At 46.8% G+C, this 20,399-nt stretch overlaps 1 protein-coding gene across 3 annotated transcripts in view; it reads left to right on the forward strand.

Moving 5' to 3' along the window:
* EML5 (EMAP like 5) overlaps positions 1-20,399 on the forward strand; it is a 256,157-nt gene that overhangs the window by 219,746 nt on the left and 16,012 nt on the right. For 2 of the 3 annotated variants that reach the window (XM_088459090.1, XM_088459089.1), the window contains exons 28-30: positions 3,191-3,269; positions 5,497-5,626; positions 5,975-6,073. In XM_088459090.1, the coding sequence (XP_088315216.1) occupies positions 3,191-3,269; positions 5,497-5,626; positions 5,975-6,073 (308 nt within the window). Of the gene's footprint in view, positions 1-719; positions 735-2,847; positions 2,857-3,190; positions 3,270-5,496; positions 5,627-5,974; positions 6,074-20,399 lie in introns of all 3 variants that reach the window. The other variant, XM_088459091.1, reaches the window with a different exon arrangement.

Consider the following 20,399-nt stretch of genomic DNA (forward strand, 5'->3'; position numbering starts at 1 on the left):
CTGTGCTCTCTTCTCTGTCAGTCTCCCCAGTGCTGTGCTTTATTCTCTATCAGTGTTCCCAGTGCTGTCCTTTCTTCTCTATCAGTCTCCCCAGTGCTGTGCTTTCTTCTCTATCAGTCTCCCCAGTGCTGTCCTTTCTTCTCTATCAGACTCCCCAGTGCTGTGCTTCTCTATCAGTCTCCCCAGTGCTGTCCTTTCTTCTCTATCAGTCTCCCCAGTGCTGTGCTCTCTTCTCTATCAGTCTCCCCAGTGCTGTGCTCCCTTCTCTATCAGTCTCCCCAGTGCTGTGCTCTCTTCTCTATCAGTGTCCCCAGTGCTGTGCTCCCTTCTCTATCAGTCTCCCCAGTGCTGTGCTCCCTTCTCTATCAGTCTCTCCAGTGCTGTTCTCTCTTCTCTATCTGTCTCCCCAGTGCTGTGCTTGTCTATCAGTATCCCCAGTGCTGTGCTCTCTTCTCTATCAGTCTCCCCAGTGCTGTCCTTTCTTCTCTATCAGTCTCCCCAGTGCTGTGCTCCCTTCTCTATCAGTCTCCCCAGTGCTGTGCTCCCTTCTCTATCAGTCTCCCCAGTGCTGTGCTCTCTTCTATATCAGTCTCCCCAGTGCTGTGCTCTCTTCTCTATCAGTCTCCCCAGTGCTGTGCTCTCTTCTCTATCCGTCTCCCCAGTGCTGTGCTTTCTAATAACTCAGATTTCTCTCCCCTTCTCTCCATGCATCACTGAAGGCAGGGCGTAGTCAGGTAAGTGCCCTCCACTGTAATAATCACTATCTGACAGCGTCTCAGTCTTATGGGGGTGACGTGACAGGACACTCATTGCTGCACCCCCGCAGTACAGTACCTCTCTCTTTGTTCTGTGTTTACATAGAGGCATTTATATCCACCCTGTGCTTACACAGGGCCGTGTCTCCTATCCCAGTGCAGCAATGTAATAACACAGGGCCGTGTCTCCTATCCCAGTGCAGCAATGTAATAACACAGGGCCGTGTCTCCTATCCCAGTGCAGCAATGTAATAACACGGGGCCGTGTCTCCTATCCCAGTGCAGCAATGTAATAACACAGGGCCGTGTCTCCTATCCCAGTGCAGCAATGCCAATAACACGGGGCCGTGTCTCCTATCCCAGTGCAGCAGTGTAATAACACGGGGCCGTGTCTCCTATCCCAGTGCAGCAGTGTAATAACACGGGGCCGTGTCTCCTATCCCAGTGCAGCAATGTAATAACACGGGGCCGTGTCTCCTATCCCAGTGCAGCAATGTAATAACACTGGGCCGTGTCTCCTATCCCAGTGCAGCAATGTAATAACACGGGGCCGTGTCTCCTATCCCAGTGCAGCAATGTAATAACACTGGGCCGTGTCTCCTATCCCAGTGCAGCAATGTAATAACACGGGGCCGTGTCTCCTATCCCAGTGCAGCAATGCCAATAACACGGGGCCGTGTCTCCTATCCCAGTGCAGCAATGTAATAACACGGGGCCGTGTCTCCTATCCCAGTGCAGCAATATAATAACACGCGGCCGTATCTCCTATCCCAGTGCAGCAATGTAATAACACGGGGCCGTGTCTCCTATCCCAGTGCAGCAATGTAATAACACGGGGCCGTGTCTCCTATCCCAGTGCAGCAATATAATAACACGCGGCCGTATCTCCTATCCCAGTGCAGCAATGTAATAACACGGGGCCGTGTCTCCTATCCCAGTGCAGCAATGTAATAACACGGGGCCGTGTCTCCTATCCCAGTGCAGCAATGTAATAACACGGGGCCGTGTCTCCTATCCCAGTGCAGCAATGTAATAACACGGGGCCGTGTCTGCTATCTCAGTGCAGCAATGTAATAACACGGGGCCGTGTCTCCTATCTCAGTGGAGCAATGTAATAACACAGGGCCATGTCTCCTATCCCAGTGCAGCAATGCCAATAACACGGGGCCGTGTCTCCTATCCCAGTGCAGCAATGTAATAACACGGGGCCGTGTCTCCTATCCCAGTGCAGCAATGTAATAACACGGGGCCGTGTCTCCTATCCCAGTGCAGCAATGTAATAACACAGGGCCGTGTCTCCTATCCCAGTGCAGTAGTGCCAGTAACACAGGTTATTGGCATTGCTGTGCTGGGATAGCGAATGAAACAGCTCTCACTCAGTGTGTAATATATGTAAAATCATCTTAGCGCGGCGTGTGCTGAAGATATAGGGCTTGTGTCACAGCCGGACGCAATCCGCATGCAACTACTGATGTTCTAGTAGCTGAATAATTATTTGCTACTGTGCATGCGCGGAATGTTCTGTAAACCCCTATGGCACAGAAGTTATCCTGTGTGTACACACAAATGTGGTGTGGCATAGGGGAAAGCTGGCATCAGAAATGCCAAGGGGATACCAGGGGCGTTACTGGGCCACTAGGAAGTCTGACGTAAACGCCAAAAATATGATCCATGGGAGTGTCGCAGGCGTGTCATTGTAAGCCGCTGCGTTCTCAGATGCAGCGCTGCAGCCACAGAGGCCACGCTCAGATGGTGCACGCGATGGTGACAGTGGGCGTCTCAGTGCCAGCTCATTGAGGTGCAGGCTAGTACACTAGGGGAAGGCAGAAACTAGCATTTACGTAGGATGCGGGGGGGAATGCGCCCACCTCTGAATGATGATACCAGTCCTATATCCCCAATAGATAAACACGTCCATGTGAAGATACACTTCCAGCGTCCCCAGATACCGGTCTCTCTGATCAGCGAGAGCCGTGCAGAGGTTTTATTGCTGGAAAAAGGATTTACCTGTAGGGGATTTGTTTCTCTGTCTCCATCTCCAGCTGTCCCTGTGTGTGTAATACTTATCTTTCTCTTATCTGCTGCTCTGTAGAGGGTCCAGGTAATTGTATTTCCCTCCACGTTCCGCCATCACCATCCCTGAGCCATTCGCAGAACGTTCTCACCTGAATGTCATCAACATACCTGTCCCATCGTCACTGTCCAGGTTGTGGACATCATGGCTGACAATTCCATCAGATTCTTCCCCCTAGTGGGCAGTTTGGGGATCTGCAGACCCTTTCAGTCCATGCAGTTTACAGTGTCCAGGTTATCGATTCCTCCATCCATGTAACATAGTACAGTCTGCCCTTTCCAGTCATTCCCTCTGCAGATCTCCTGCTCTTGTGTGGAATGGGTGACAGACCGGCCTTTTCTTATTCAGTTCTCTGTTTCAGACCTCCCGTTAGTAGGGCATTGCCGCAGCCTGAAAAACTCCAGACTAACAACGTTGGGAAAAAGAAGAGACCCATTGAGGTGAGGGTGCAAACAAGTGTTGGCTCCACTTCCTGCATTTGGGGGGGCTGGAGGATTCCCCTCTACTTTTATGTACATTCTTCACAAGAGGTGCAGAACTATACACTGTGATTAATGCGGGGAGGCAGGGTTACACAGTGATGGCAATTGGGGTAAAGGGTGAGTAATCTGGTGAGTGGGGGTTCCCCAAATCTACTGAGGATGCTGGTTGTGTTATGCGGCTGGTGGAATCCTGTGACCTGGATGTTACCCGGCGGCCATTGCAGTGCTTACTCCGGTGTTAGCTCGGCTATGCACCTGTCATTCTTTAGTGATCCAGCATCATCCACATCTACTGTCTAGGAGGATGGAAAACAAGGGACCCCTGACCCATAAAAGTGAACTACATGTTCTGTGCTAACCTGGGAACAGCCCCGGCACAGTGCAGCACGTTACCGTACCTCCCTAGTGCGGAGGTTAGCAGCCCCGACACAGTGCAGCACGTTACCGTGCCTCCCTAGTGCGGAGGTTAGCAGCCCCGGCACAGTGCAGCACATTACCGTACCTCCCTAGTGCGGAGGTTAGCAGCCCCGGCACAGTGCAGCACGTTACCGTACCTCCCTAGTGCAGAGGTTAGCAGCCCCGGCACAGTGCAGCACATTACCGTACCTCCCTAGTGCGGAGGTTAGCAGCCTCGGCACAGTGCAGCACGTTACCGTACCTCCCTAGTGCAGAGGTTAGCAGCCCCGGCACAGTGCAGCGCGTTACCGTACCTCCCTAGTGCAGAGGTTAGCAGCCCCGGCACAGTGCAGCACATTACCGTACCTCCCTAGTGCGGAGGTTAGCAGCCCCGGCACAGTGCAGCACGTTACCGTACCTCCCTAGTGCGGAGTTTAGCAGCCCCGGCACAATGAGAATAGTTTAGATGTCACGCTGAAGATCTACCAGTTACTGTAGGACTAATACGTAAGTTCCAGACTTAAATTTAGGCCTCAATATATTGTAATTAAAAGAGCAATTTGTTTATTTATTAGGCTATTTATTAGGTAAGCAAAGCGTACCTATAGACATACACCATAAATCTGTTTAGCTGCGCTCAGGGAGGCTAGTGAGTAAAACAAGAAGACTTGTGAAATATACTACAAATTAATAACATTATTGCCTACAAGCAGCAGAAGGGTGTAATAATAATTTACCATAATAACGGCTTGTAACCCAGCCAGACACATTCAGTTCTCTGAATAACGAAAGTTATAGCTATTGCTTCAGCAAAGTGTAATGTGTTTATTATGCTGGTACAACGATATGGAGAGTTACGCTAAGTGCACACGGGCGACAAGCAGCGCCATTTTCCTGCCAGTGGCGGTACACACAGTACTATTTCAAAGTAAAAGCTGAGGATTTTCAGGCGCATGGATGGATAATTTGCATATGCTCGCCCACAAGGAGGGTGAGGTAAGCGTAAAAAAAATCATAGGAAATGTGGACAGATTATGGAGACTGTACACATACTGCACGAAATCGCGACTATTTGGCCAATATCTCTTGGAAAGTGTAAACGATCTGATAATCGAAGCAGAGCGTTTCTGGGTGTTTTTAGCCCATTTTATCGGCGTTTGGCCAAAACGCTCATTTCTACACGCTACAACAAAACACCTAATTATTGGCAAATCGTTGCGATAATTGTATAGTGTGTACCCAGCTTTAGTGTCCAGGTTTCATTGTACAATATTGCATCTAGGGAGAATGCAGAACTCGTCATCCAGACGGTTTGTATAAGAGACTCTCACTATTAGTAACCACTGAGTACTGTACTGGCGTCAGCTGCGTCAGTAATCGCACACCAGCTGATCTGGCAATTAGCTCAGTCGGTGTATCGGTTTCACTGGCTTCCTCCTCTGCCACATAACATGTCCTATGTTTATTAATTGTCCCATTACTAATAATGATATATCTTAGTGTATTACAGACAGCTGTTTTAGGAGAGTGTCCTCGTGGGTTATGGTACATATCATACATTGTATATATGCAGAGCACGTTTGTCATGCCATCCGTAACTTTGTCTGTTCTGCAACAAAAACTGTTTTCCTCCCATTTACAATAACTTACCATTGATGCGTGTGTACAGATAGTATATACTGAATGTGCTGTATACCCCAATATGATTTACATGTGTATGATAGTCATAGGATGCCTAGGCTCTCCCAAGCAATGTGACACAATACAGTGACTTTATGTTCACCCACAGGATCTGGTGTTGGAGCTGGTGTTTGGGTACCGTGGTAAGGATTGCCGGAATAATGTGCACTACCTGAATGAGGGTGCCGATATCCTGTACCACGCTGCCTCTGTCGGGATCCTGTACAATGTCGCCACAGGTGAGAACACCCAGCACTATGGACATATTGCCACGGAAGTTGCCCTTTTACCATGTACTCTACAATAGACTGCGTTGCCAGGGCATTGTTGTATAAACCACCAGTCTGGTTGGGCCACACATGGAAGGTGTAGGGTAACATATAAATTGTATACAATGTCGGACAGTACAGCCATCATCCCCCATAACATTACAGATTCAGCTCCATCATACTAACCAGCATTTGTTATCTGCCAGGATTCCTGAGACCTATTATTTCCCCTAAACTTATGTGTTGGTTCTGACCTCACAATAAAACCACATTTTGTAGGAGAACGTTTCTTTTATAAATCTTTTCACGTTTTTACAGGATCTCAAAGTTTTTACCAAGAACACACAGATGACGTTTTGTGTCTCACCATCAACCAGCATCCAAAGTTCATCAACATAGTGGCAACTGGCCAAGTAGGTATGTTTGTATATAAAGCACAGTCTGACGCAGCGCTACACCCTAAGCCACACGACACGCTACACCCTAAGCCACACGACACGCTACACCCGAGGCCACACGACACGCTATGCCACCCACATGATCTATCTAATAGAGATGAATTCTATTGCTGGAACTCAGAGATCACTTAAACTACAACCTAAGAACTAAAATTTACCTGCCAATGTACATAATGAGCTAAAGCAATATGAAAATGCAGCCTACCAGTCACCAGGAACCAATGACCTCACTAAGAATACAGTCTGGCCAGTCACTAGGAGCCAGTGACATCACTAAGAGTGCAGCCTATCCAGTCACTAGGAATCAGTGACATCACTGAGAATGCAGCCTTTCTACTTCAGGGTCCATAGGGGGTCCACAGGGTTGACCTTGGGGTATAGGTTGGGAACCAAATCCGGGCACCACGCAGTTAAAGCTTTTAGCTCCCAGGATGCACTTGGGTCCACTCTCCCTATAACCCCTCCCCCCAGCCAGAGGCACCTCAGTTTAAGTTGGTGCCCGGCCGGAGTCGGGTCACCGTTACTGCAGGGGGGCTGCTTATAATTTATTTTAAAGAGTTTTATTATTTTTTACTACTCTTCAGAGCGGCAGCATCAGACTGTCCAATGGACGTCTAAGCTGCCGCTCCTACACCCCGCCGGCGCTGCGACGCCAATACAGATCTGGGGATCGCAGCGGGACCCCAGAGTCTGTACTAGCCGGGCTCTGGAGGACTCCCTGGGCTGCTGCCGGATCGACGGGGACAGGTAAGTCGCGTGGTCACCGCTTGCGGTGACCCGCGTGTACATGCAGCCTTATGCCTCCGGTCTCTGGGGACAGACCGGAGGCGCTAGCGGTGGCGGCGGGCTCCCCCTCCATGGAGGCATACCCCGCGTGTCCACAGACCACCAGGGATTATAGCGGCAGCGGGAGCCGGCATCCCGGGGGGTTAATTGCTAGCCAGGGGAGGAAGCCTTCCCTGTCTAGCGGCTCCTCCCCTCAGCTCATCGCGCCTTTCAATACTACAGTCCGGCGTCGCTGAGCCCGCGGGCCACGCTTCTTCTGAGGTCTCCAGCGGCCATTATCTCTTGGTGGTGCTGCAGAACTCCTAGGATGACAGTGAGCCCAGTCCCCCTGCGTACCTGGCCATTTTGGGTGAGTGTACACAGCGCTATAGCCTTCCCAGACACTGAATCTGGGCAGTTGAATGTAGCAACATTGTGCAGTATATTATATGTCATGCTTATGTATGTACAGTATATATGTCTGCATTGTATGTGACTTATGCTAGTGCTGACTGTCTGCTTTTTCTCTCACCTGTCAGTGTATATCTATCCCTTGTCTTTATCTGCCCTAATACAGGTGTACCTGGGGTGGTTCTGAGACCTCACATATATATACTTGTTAATATTTGTGAGGTTTGTCACATACTGTTGCGTGCTGCACGTTGCCATATTTTAGATGGAACTGTGTGTTGCATACGCTGATAATGGGTCCCTGCAGCTACTCTTAGCGTTAGTCAGGACCGGTATGGCGCTGCTTAATATTTCTGTCAAGATAGTCAAATATATCTGACCAGGAGATTGCACACGATACTGCACCCATTATTGCTATCCTGCAAGTCATAGCCTGCAGGAATTAGTGCGGAGGATTTTAACTCAGAAAGGTTTATGTATGCGGCGCCATCTGGCGCCGGGCCCCTTGCACGACCCCCTTAAAGGGCGGTTTATTTCTCAGGATCCTCTCCTTTGAGGATCGCCGGGCGGGCCCCATTGTCGTCACTCGCTTGGAGTTACTTCACCATACTGCCCTTTTCAACTCGGGGTATCTCGCAATTTCTTGCAGTTTACCCCTGTGTCACAGACTATCGCTCCCTGCCGGGGTTTTTCACAGTACATGAATTACCTCCGATACCACATCGGTCTGTCATTCCCCTTGCAGGGATTACCACAACGGCCACCCTGGTGGATGTCGTTTTCTACGAAATACTAAATGGCGTGATATACGCCCTGTGGTTACTTCCCAGTGGCTCTGCCGTGAACTGGATGGTGTATTCGGCTCTTTCCCTCTCACATGTCTATATCCAGAATGAACCTGGCTACCAGCCCCAAAGCAGGGATAATAATACTTGAAACAAGTATTATTATCCCTGCTTTGGGGCTGGTAGCCAGGTTCATTCTGGATATAGAGAATGTCGATCCTGCACCTGTATCATACATTTCCCGTTTCTGCCCAGCGAGTGGATCTCATGGCGGGAGTCTGGCTGTCGCCAGATACGAGGAGTCACAAAGGCCTCCTGTTTCCCATTCCCTGAGGGTCCTCACAAGTAATGGAATCTCCTTCAGGGGTGGATTTGTATGTTCATCGTCGGATTACAGGCATTAATACGCCTCCCATCCCAGCCTGGACGGATTTTACGGATCCGTAGGTGGTAGCTTTGTCTGAAATCAATGTACTCATTTTCAGGGCCTGTTGCCCGTCCTACCATGGCCATCGCATGGTGATGCTTTTGTAACGTTTTTCCCCTCCAACACGTCTGGGGTTCAAATATCTTTTGCCGCTCACATAAAATATGCAGTGGTCGTGTGGGATTACCTACATGGGATGCCGGTCTTCTAACTTTCAGGGTTTCGGCTGCGACTGTATCCGCCGCAATACCCTATGGCTACATTATGGGAAAGCAGAGGTGCAGACTCCTTCCATGGGGAGGATCTTGTTTGGTCCTGACCTTGACAAGATTGTTGCATCATTGGCAGTATCACTAATGGAGAGATACTGTCTTTAGCTACTCCCACTACATTCAGACTAACTCTGTTAAGTCTTTTTGTCCTCAGGGTCAGCCTAAAGGCCTGTTTTTTCCTAGGCTGTCGGCCTCCACGGGGGCCACCATATCCAGTACCGAGCAGTCCTGGACTTACGGACGACCCTGCTTCTACGCCTGAGGATAAACCTTCAGCCTGACGGGACAGGTCTACATCTGGGGAATTCCGGAGTGAGGTACTGATTCTCAACGGCCTCTCATTGCTCAGGCGGCCTCCTCACAGGCGTTGTTCCACGGGCCCTTCTTCAGACGATCAGGGCCTTACATTCCCAGAAAGCTATACAGTCTTGGCGGTAAGCAGAGCTATTTCGGCCAGCCTCACTATCTCAGCGAGGGACTGGTTGTTCTACTTTCTTTCTGGGGCAGTGACCGACTGGTCCTCATTTGCCTATACTCTGTCTCAAATCCCTGAGTCAGATTCCAAGGGTGCCTGGACTCAGGTGGAATCCTTCATGCTCCATCATCCGACATTTGGAACCTGGGGATTTTATGGTATATCTGAGTATTCAGGATACGTACCTACGGGTACATACAGAGCCCTCTCATCAGCATGGGTTCAGGTTTGCTGTGCCACAGCAACATTTGCAAGTTTCGGGCTCTGCCTGTTGGGACTGTCCTCAACTCCACCGGGGTTTACAAGCTTTATGGATTTTCTGACAGTTCACCTGTTCAGTGTATCCGAATGCTCCTTTATCTGGGCGGCCTCCTGCTTTTAGCAGGATCACCGAGGTACTTTACCGCTAGGTCAGGCTAACCATGGCTTCTTCTCGGCACAGATAAGTAGTCAACTGAGAAAAAGTCCTCCCTGCATCCCTCACAGGGTATTCTTCATCTGGGAGCACTGCTGGATTCTCAGAATCTTAGAATTTTTCTGGCGTAAGACAAGATCTCAGCTCTCCAACTTGGAGTGTGCGGATGTCTACGCAGTCGACATATGTCATTACTCTTGGTGATGCGCGGTCTACCAGAGTGTCTACCTTTTGGTAGGGTGGAATGTGCTCAGTTACATTCCAGGCCTTGCCATAATTGACTCCTCCCCGGATGGATCAAGTTTTTTCCATCGGATCGCTGTTCGCACGATGATGTTCTCTCTGGAGGCGAGTCGGTCTCTGTCCGGGTGGCTATGGTATTCTTTGCTACAGACAGTGTCTGGTCCGCATTCGTTTCGGGGCAGCTGAACATCTGTCGCTTCCGCCCTGCCACTTAACTTGTTGGAACTTTAGGCTGTCTTGGGCCTTCACTCTGGCCTAACCCATATGTCACGGTGAACCTGAATAGGTTCAGTCCGACAGTGTCACAACAGTGGCTTCCATCTAGGCAACACTGGTAGTTGGGTGGCAATGACAGGAATGTCATACATTCTGACATAGTCCAAGGGTCTTCTCCTGGCCATCTCTGCAGTGTTCATTCCGGGAGCTCTCCATTGGGAAGTGGGCTTCCTCAGCCGTCACGACGTGCATTCCGGGACTAGTCTCTTCTCCAAGACAGGTTTCAACTCCTGGTGATTGATCCTTATGGCCTTCTGACTCTATCACACATTGCCGGTGTTACAGTCCAGCTCTAGGAGTACTGAAGCTACCTTCAGTGACTCTTTGTCAGTGAAGTGGTCCTTCCACTTTGTGTACCTGTGTCCTCCGGTCTCCCTTCTTCCTCGAGGTCTTCGGAAGTTTAATTAGAGATGGAGGGGCTTTCCTTCTGGGGGCTCCAGTTTGTCCCAGACATCACTGGTACTAAGATTTTCGGAGTCTCCTCATCGATGCTCCGTTCCTACTGCTTCACTATCTGGACCTGTTGTCTCAGGGTCCTTGTTTTTCCCTAGACCTGGATCGTTTGTCTTTGACTGCACCCCTACTCTGGTCCTAGGGCTTCCCTGGCTCTGTCTTCATTGAGATGTTTAGAGCAGATAGGCCAGACTTTGCTGGCAACTGCCACGGACTGTGGCATACATAATTCTTATGGTATCGTACCTGTCGATACGATCCTCCGGTGTCCAGGATTTCCAGATATTCTGGCATTCCTTCCGGCTGGCTTGGGTTTCACCCTCGGCATGGCCTTCCTGACAGTGCGGATCTCTACACTGTCAGTATGGTTAAGATGTGGAATTGCTCCACTCTGGTATCCAGTTCATCCTTTGGAGTGTTTTTCTGGATTATGCTTCCATTTATCCTCCCTAGGGGCTCCTTGGGAGTTAGTAGTGGTTCTTCGTTCCCTCCGGGGACAGTCAATGGAACCGCTGGTTGTGATAGCCATTACATGGTCTATTGCTTTGGCTCTCTCTTTCTCTCAGGGTGTTTATATCGACCAGATGAGTGTCGGAATTGGGAGCGTTCTCATGTGGCTCCCTCTTCTGGAGGGCATCATGTCAGGGTGTGAGTTGCTCTCGCCCTGTGTTTCTTCTTAGTGATTTTTAGGTTCCATATTATTCTGGAACTTATGGTACAGCCATTCAGTCCCCAGTCCTCTCGGCTGGTGTGGCCTCATTAACTGTGGGTTTATGTGATCCGTTCAAGTTCCTTACGGAAATCGGACTCCTTATTGGTGGTCTGAGATTTCTGGTTTTAACAGGAAAGGATGGCCGGCCTATGGCCAGATGTTGGCTGGATGGCCTCGTATGTCTTCTTCAGGGGCCTACACATGGGTAGGCCTTTCTGTTGTTGATGCTTGTTTTTTCTCGGGCCATGTAACCCTTGTGGGCGGCTCGCTGTGGCGCCTTGGCTGTTTTGCCTTGCTAGGTGGCCACGTGGTCTTCTGTCTACACCTTTTTTTAAGGTTCTAGGCATTGGTTTCCTTTGCCTCTCAGGATGCTTCCTTTTTGGCGGCGGATTCTCCTCTCAGCACAGGAGCGTCCCCACCCTTGGTTGAACTGCTTTGGGACATCCCCATGGTCAACCCTGTGGACCCCCTATGGACCATGAAATAGAAAACAAGAGATAGAGATAACAAAAGTAAGTTCTTACCATGTTTCTACGAAGTCCATAGGGTCCATAGGGTGCCCGCCCTGATGCACCTGGCTTCATATGGGCTGTGTTACTGGTCACCGGTTTCCCGTCTCCTTTTCTGTGAGAATGGTTCTTGAGTGTTCCAGTTTTCTCTCTCTTTTTCTCTCCTCCGGCCTTTGGCTACTTACAAACTGAGGTGCCTCTGGCTGGGGGGAGGGGTTATAGGGAGAGTGGACCCAAGTGCATCCTGGGAGCTAAAAGCTTTAACTGAGTGGTGCCCGGATTTGGTTCCCAACCTATACCCCAAGGTCAACCCTGTGGACCCTATGGACTTCGTAGAAACAGAGATAACAAAGGTAAGTTCTTACCATATCTCTTGTTATCCAGTCACTAGAAGCCAGTGACATCACTGAGAGTGCAGCCTATCAAATTACTATGAAATAGTGACATTACTGTGAATGCAGCCTATCCAGTCACTAGGAACCAATGACATCACTGAGAGTGCAGTCTATCCAGTCACTAGGAGCCAGTGACATCACTGAGAGTGCAGCCTATCCAGTCACTAGGAGTCAGTGACATCACTGAGAGTGCAGCCTATCAAATTACTATGAAATAGTGACATTACTGTGAATGCAGCCTATCAAGTCACTAGGCATCAGTGACATCACTGAGGGTGCAGCCTATCCAGTCACTAGGAACCAATGACACCACTGAGAGTGCAGCCTATCCAGTCACTAGGAGCCATTGACATCACTGAGAGTGCAGCCTATCCAGTCACTAGGAGCCAATGGACATCACTGAGAGTGCAGCCTATCCACTCACTAGGAGTCAGTGACACCACTGAGAATGCAGCCTATCCAGTCACTAGGAGCCAGTGATATCACTGAGAGTGCAGCCTATCAAATTACTATGAAATAGTGACATTACTGTGAATGCAGCCTATCAAGTCACTAGGCATCAGTGACATCACTGAGGGTGCAGCCTATCCAGTCACTAGGAACCAATGACACCACTGAGAGTGCAGCCTATCCAGTCACTAGGAGCCATTGACATCACTGAGAGTGCAGCCTATCCAGTCACTAGGAACCAGGGACATCACTGAGAGTGCAGCCTATCCACTCACTAGGAGTCAGTGACACCACTGAGAATGCAGCCTATCCAGTCACTAGGAGCCAGTGATATCACTAAGAGTGCAGCCTATCCAGTCACTAGGAACCAATTACACCACTGAGAGTGCAGCCTATCCAGTCACTAGGAGCCATTGACATCACTGAGAATGCAGCCTATCCAGTCACTAGGAACCAGTGACACCACTGAGAATGCAGCCTATCCAATTACTATGAAATAGTGACATCACTGATATCCAGCTAAAAGAGGCAGAAAGTTAGTAAATGAAAACATGGATAGATCAGTGTTCTAGTTTTTAAATCAGTTTATCAGAAAATGTATTGTTATAGAATATATTATGCAGAGATTCATCCAGTTTAAGTAGAAGATTATTTGGAAGTACATAATTTGCTGGACGTTGTAGATACAGAATCTGTGAATTGAGAATCTTAGGAAATACAAGAATCCCTGCCCACATTACTCATTACTGTATAGAAGAAAGATTTCCTATTCTATGGATGATCTCTTCCCCTTCTAAGCAGCAGGACCTTGCAGAACCCAGTTTAGACCCTAAGCCAGGGGTGGCCAAATTCGGTCCTCGAGATCTACCAACAGTTCACGTTTTCCAGGTCACCCAGCAGGTGCACAGGTGTAGTCATTACTCATTGACACATTTTGAAAGTTCCATAGGTGAAGCTAATTATTTCACTTGTGATTCTGTGAGGAGACCTGGAAACGTGAACTGTTGGTAGATCTCGAGGACTGAGTTAGGCCACCCCTGCCCTAAGCAGTTCCTGAAACGTTCTTGTTATATCTGTAGGAGCAGTTCTGGGTATTCTGTAAAACTGATGCCTAGAGACGATTCCATAATTACATTGCTCATGGCAAACTGACAGGACTATACCTGTGACTCCCCCCGTCTGCTTTCCTTTCACATTTCACTGATAAATAAAATGTATTTGCAATTAGGCATTAATGTATATCTATATAAAACCTCCAAACTAAAGTATATGTATACGATACATCCAATCTAATGTATAGGTATCTAAAACCTCCAAACTAATGTATATGTATACGTTACTTCCAAACTAATGTATATGATACCTCCAAACTTATGTATATGTAAATAAAACCTCCAAACTAATATATATGTATATAAAACCTACAAACTAATATATATGTATATAAAAGCTCCAAACTAATGTATATTTTCCCTCCAAACTAAAGTATATGTAAATAAAACCTCCAAACGAATGTATATGTATACGATGCCTCCAAACTAGTTTGGAGGTTTTATATACATATACATTAGTTTGGAGGTATCGTATACATATACATTAGTTTGGAGGTTTTATATACATTACTTTGGAGGATTATATACATTAGATTGAGGTATCGTATACATATACAATAATTTGGAAGTAACATACAAATACATTAGTTTGGAGGTTTTATATACATATACATTAATGTATTTGTATGTTACTTCCAAACTAATGTACATGTATACGTTACCTCCAAACTAATGTATATGATACCTCCAAAGTTATGTATATGTAAATAAAACCTCCAAACGAATGTATATGTATACGATACCTCCAAACTAGTTTGGAGGTTTTATATACATATACATTAGTTTGGAGGTATCGTATACATATACATTAGTTTGGAGGTAATGTATACATTAGTTTGGAGGTTTTATATACATTACTTTGGAGGCTTTATATACATTAGATTGAGGTATCGTATACATATACAATAATTTGGAAGTAACATACAAATACATTAGTCTGGAGGTTTTATATACATATACATAACTTTGGAGATATCATATACATTAGTTTGGAGGTAACGTATACATGTACATTAGTTTGGAAGTAACATACAAATACATTAGTTTGGAGGTTTTATATACATATACATTAATGTATATGTATGTTACTTCCAAACTAATGTACATGTATACGTTACCTCCAAACTAATGTATATGATACCTCCAAAGTTATGTATAAGTATATAAAACCTCCAGACTAATGTATTTGTATGTTACTTCCAAATTATTGTATATCTATACGATACCTCAATCGAATGCATATAAAGCCTCCAAAGTAATGTATATAAAACCTCCAAACTAATGTATATGTATACGTTACCTCCAAACTAATGTATATGCTACCTCCAAACTAATGTATATGTATACGTTACCTCCAAACTAATGTATATGCTACCTCCAAACTAATGTATATGTATACGATACCTCCAAACTAATGTATATGTATATAAAACCTCCAAACTAATGTATATGTATATAAAACCTCCAAACTAATGTATATGATACCACCACTTTAGTGTGTGTGTATATATACTATACCTCAACACTAATGTGTATGTCAGAGTCTACAAGTGACTAAATAAATAAATACAGTATACATTTAATACAATTACTTATGTTTCCTAATCATTAAACCCACACACAAATAGCACAGGCACCACAGCAATATACAGTATGTCTTATATGTCACACAGGCTGTACAATAATGCAGGAGCTCATTTTATCATTAAATTACACATCAAAATCTGATTCTTCCAGGAACAAATGTCCCAAATTCAATACATTGAGCTGAATTCACACCATCATGTACTCAGAGGAAAAGGAGTCTGTGTAACCCCTATAGGTCTGTGAGAGAGAGGACACCTAATACTGTAGCTGTGTGTAACCCCTATAGGTCTGTGAGAGAGAGGACGCCTAATACTGTAACTCCTATAGGTCTGTGAGAGAGAGGACGCCTAATACTGTAGCTGTGTGTAACCCCTATAGGTCTGTGTGAGAGAGGACGCCTAATACTGTAGCTCTGTGTAACCCCTATAGGTCTGTGAGAGAGAGGACGCCTAAAACTGTAACTCTGTGTAACCCCTATAGGTCTGTGTAAGAGAGGACGCCTAATACTGTAGCTGTGTGTAACCCCTATAGGTCTGTGAGAGAGAGGGTGCCTAATACTGTAGCTCTGTGTAACCCCTATAGGTCTGTGTAAGAGAGGACGCCTAATACTGTAGCTGTGTGTAACCCCTATAGGTCTGTGTGAGAGAGAGGATGCCTAATACTGTAACTCTGTGTAACCCCTATAGGTCTGTGTAAGAGAGGACGCCTAATACTGTAGCTGTGTGTAACCCCTATAGGTCTGTGAGAGAGAGGGTGCCTAATACTGTAACTCTGTGTAACCCCTATAGGTCTGTGTAAGAGAGGACGCCTAATACTGTAGCTGTGTGTAACCCCTATAGGTCTGTGTGAGAGAGGACGCCTAATACTGTAGCTCTGTGTAACCCCTATAGGTCTGTGAGAGAGAGGATGCCTAATACTGTAACTCTGTGTAACCCCTATAGGTCTGTGTGAGAGAGGACGCCTAATACTGTAGCTCTGTGTAACCCCTATAGGTCTGTGAGAGAGAGGATGCCTAATACTGTAACTCTGTGTAACCCCTATAGGTCTGTTAGAGAGAGGATGCCTAATACTGTAACTGTGTAACCCCTATAGGTCTGTGAGAGAGAGGACGCCTAATACTGTAACTCCTATAGGTCTGTGAGAGAGAGGACGCCTAATACTGTAACTCTGTGTAACCCCTATAGGTCTGTGAGAGAGGACGCCTAATACTGTAGCTGTGTGTAACGCCTATAGGTCTGTGAGAGAGAGGATGCCTAATACTGTAACTGTGTAACCCCTATAGGTCTGTGAGAGAGAGGACGCCTAATACTGTAACTCTGTGTAACCCCTATAGGTCTGTGAGAGAGGACGCCTAATACTGTAGCTGTGTGTAACGCCTATAGGTCTGTGAGAGAGAGGACGCCTAATACTGTAACTCTGTGTAACCCCTATAGGTCTGTGAGAGAGGACGCCTAATACTGTAGCTGTGTGTAACGCCTATAGGTCTGTGAGAGAGAGGACGCCTAATACTGTAGCTGTGTGTAACCCCTATAGGTCTGTGAGAGAGAGGACGCCTAATACTGTAACTCCTATAGGTCTGTGAGAGAGAGGACGCCTAATACTGTAACTCTGTGTAACCCCTATAGGTCTGTGAGAGAGGACGCCTAATACTGTAACTGTGTAACCCCTATAGGTCTGTGAGAGAGAGGACGCCTAATACTGTAACTCCTATAGGTCTGTGAGAGAGAGGACGCCTAATACTGTAACTCCTATAGGTCTGTGAGAGAGAGGACGCCTAATACTGTAACTCCTATAGGTCTGTGAGAGAGAGGACGCCTAATACTGTAACTCTGTGTAACCCCTATAGGTCTGTGAGAGAGGACGCCTAATACTGTAGCTCTGTGTAACCCCTATAGGTCTGTGAGAGAGAGGATGCCTAATACTGTAACTCTGTGTAACCCCTATAGGTCTGTGTGAGAGAGGACGCCTAATACTGTAGCTCTGTGTAACCCCTATAGGTCTGTGAGAGAGAGGACGCCTAATACTGTAACTCTGTGTAACCCCTATAGGTCTGTGAGAGAGGACGCCTAATACTGTAGCTGTGTGTAACCCCTATAGGTCTGTGAGAGAGAGGATGCCTAATACTGTAACTCTGTGTAACCCCTATAGGTCTGTGAGAGAGAGGACGCCTAATACTGTAGCTGTGTGTAACCCCTATAGGTCTGTGAGAGAGGACACCTAATACTGTAGCTGTGTGTAACCCCTATAGGTCTGTGAGAGAGAGGACGCCTAATACTGTAACTCCTATAGGTCTGTGAGAGAGAGGACGCCTAATACTGTAACTCCTATAGGTCTGTGAGAGAGAGGACGCCTAATACTGTAACTCTGTGTAACCCCTATAGGTCTGTGAGAGAGGACGCCTAATACTGTAACTCTGTGTAACCCCTATAGGTCTGTGAGAGAGAGGATGCCTAATACTGTAGCTGTGTGTAACCCCTATAGGTCTGTGTGAGAGAGAGGATGCCTAATACTGTAGCTGTGTGTAACCCCTATAGGTCTGTGTGAGAGAGAGGACGCCTAATACTGTAGCTCTGTGTAACCAGCTGTGATACAGATTTCATTGAATCAAATTGTTCTGCTTGTTGCACATTTTTGTATCCGATTGTTGATCTCTGTCTAAATTATGAAAAAGGTGCATATTCAATAAACCGCGATAAGCCGTTTTCTAGCGTAAAGTTTTCGGCTGTGACGTCATTTCGCTAGACGAAAACTTATGCCCGTATCCAATTCCAAAGACTCTTCACCAGTGCATTCGAATAGGCGAAAAAGATTTGCCTATGGAACTAGGCGGAAAAAATGCAGAATTGGGGTTTTGGGGTGCAAACTTAACACCCCCAAAAAGTACTTTCATTTTGGGGGCGAAAAAGTACAAAGTTGGGGGATAAACTTAAAAACTAGCTAAATAGACTCGAGGGGGTACCCAAGTATGCCCCAGGTGTTTTTAAGATTGCTGGTGGTTGCGGCAGGTGGATTTTTAATGATTTTTAAAACTTCACATTATTAACTTTAAAATTTCTTCAAAAAAACCTTCTAAATGCTATTCTTCACCACTTGTGCAAAGACGCTAATTAGAAGTTATTGAGAGCATTTAAGTTCCCCAATTACCTTCAGCAGGGCTATTCGGGGGTATCCATAGTGATCCCCAATGTCAGTGCATCTTTTGGGGGGTGTCAAGCTGATTTCCCCAAATCTGACAGGACTTTTCGCCTGTCTAAGTTTCGCCAGGTCCCATTTTCGCATCCTTTGGAGTTGAATAGGGCAAACAGCAGCCGCGCGCAAAAACACACGATGTAGGCGGAAAGTCTGGCTGGCGAAACTTAGCCGACTTTTCGCAGCTAATTGAATATGCCCCAAAGTCTGAATGACGTCAGCAGCTGGGAGAAGTGGATGTGATAAAAATGAATGTAATGGGCATTTGTTAATCTCCTATTGTTGGACATTGTTATATTTACTAATGGCACTACTCATCGCGCTTTGGTAGTAAATACTATTCAGCCGCCATGTTTGGCTTTAAGCGATGTTGCCGTTTCCTTCTTAATCACCCCAAGAAGCAGCGTCCCCTCAGTGTCACTCAGCTATAATCTTCAGCACCATTACATCTAAATTACAAGTTATCTTATGGAAATTATCAATCATAGTTTTGGGTGCACCTGCATATATACCGGGGAAGGGTATTTATTACACACAGCAGATTGCCTGCCAGTAGCCTCCATTGATGGACGCCATGGTCACAACCATTACATACTGTTATGTAGCAGCACAGACGGTGTAGTGGTCAGCATTACTGCCACACAGCACTGAGGTTGTTCCCACTACGGCCCTAACTGTGTGGAGTTTGTATATTCTCCCTGTGCTTGCATGTGTTTCCTCCCACACTCCAAAAATGTACTGGTAGGTTAATTGGCTCCAACCAAAAATTAACCCTAGTGTGTGTGTGTATGTGCCGGGGCGCCAAGAGTGGGGGGAACGGGAGCTAATTGCCTGGGCTTGCTGGAGGAGCCCGGTGGGGACCTGGGTCCAACACCACTCCCACATCTTACATCACAGCAGCCTAGCACACGCTATGTCCTGGGCTGCACTGGGAAACTGCTTGCAGCTGCCCCCCACTGGTTATTTTTTTTAATAAACCTAAGGGGGCATGACCACACCTCCCGCGATTAGGTCACGCCCCCTTTTTTTTTACTGGGGCCCGGCGCGGCTCTTGAAAGGCCTGTGTGTGTATCTGAGCATGTGATGGGGAATATAGAGTGTAAGCACTTGGGCAGGGAGTGATGTGACCCCTAGTGTGTATGTGTGTGACCATGTGATGGGGAATATAGAGTGTAAGCACTGGGGCAGGGAGTGATGTGAACCCTAGTGTGTATGTGTGTGACCATGTGATGGGGAATATAGAGTGTAAGCACTGGGGCAGGGAGTGATGTGAACCCTAGTGTGTATGTGTGTGACCATGTGATGGGGAATATAGAGTGTAAGCACTGGGGCAGGGAGTGATGTGAACCCTAGTGTGTATGTGTGTAGCCATGTGATGGGGAATATAGAATGTAAGCTTCACTGGGGCAGGGAGTGATGTGAATGGACAAATATTATCTGTAAAGCGCTGCGTAATATGTGTGCTATATAAATAACTGTTAATAAATAATACTGTTAGCAGGACTATAGCTGATAACAGAGTTATAGATTGCACCAAGCCAAATAGAAAATGTAATGTACTGTATAGGGGATGTGTTGTACTGTATAGGGGATGTGTTGTACTGTATAGGGGATGTGTTGTACTGTATAGGGGATGTGTTGTACTGTATAGGGGATGTGTTGTACTGTATAGGGGATGTGTTGTACTGTATAGGGGATGTGTTGTACTGTATAGGGGATGTGTTGTACTGTATAGGGGATGTGTTGTGCTGTATAGGGGATGTGTTGTGCTGTATAGGGGATGTGTTGTGCTGTATAGGGGATGTGTTG

Source organism: Taudactylus pleione, unplaced genomic scaffold (assembly GCF_031769625.1).
Source record: "Taudactylus pleione unplaced genomic scaffold, aTauple2 ptg000894l, whole genome shotgun sequence".
In the NCBI taxonomy this organism is placed as follows: domain Eukaryota; kingdom Metazoa; phylum Chordata; class Amphibia; order Anura; family Myobatrachidae; genus Taudactylus; species Taudactylus pleione.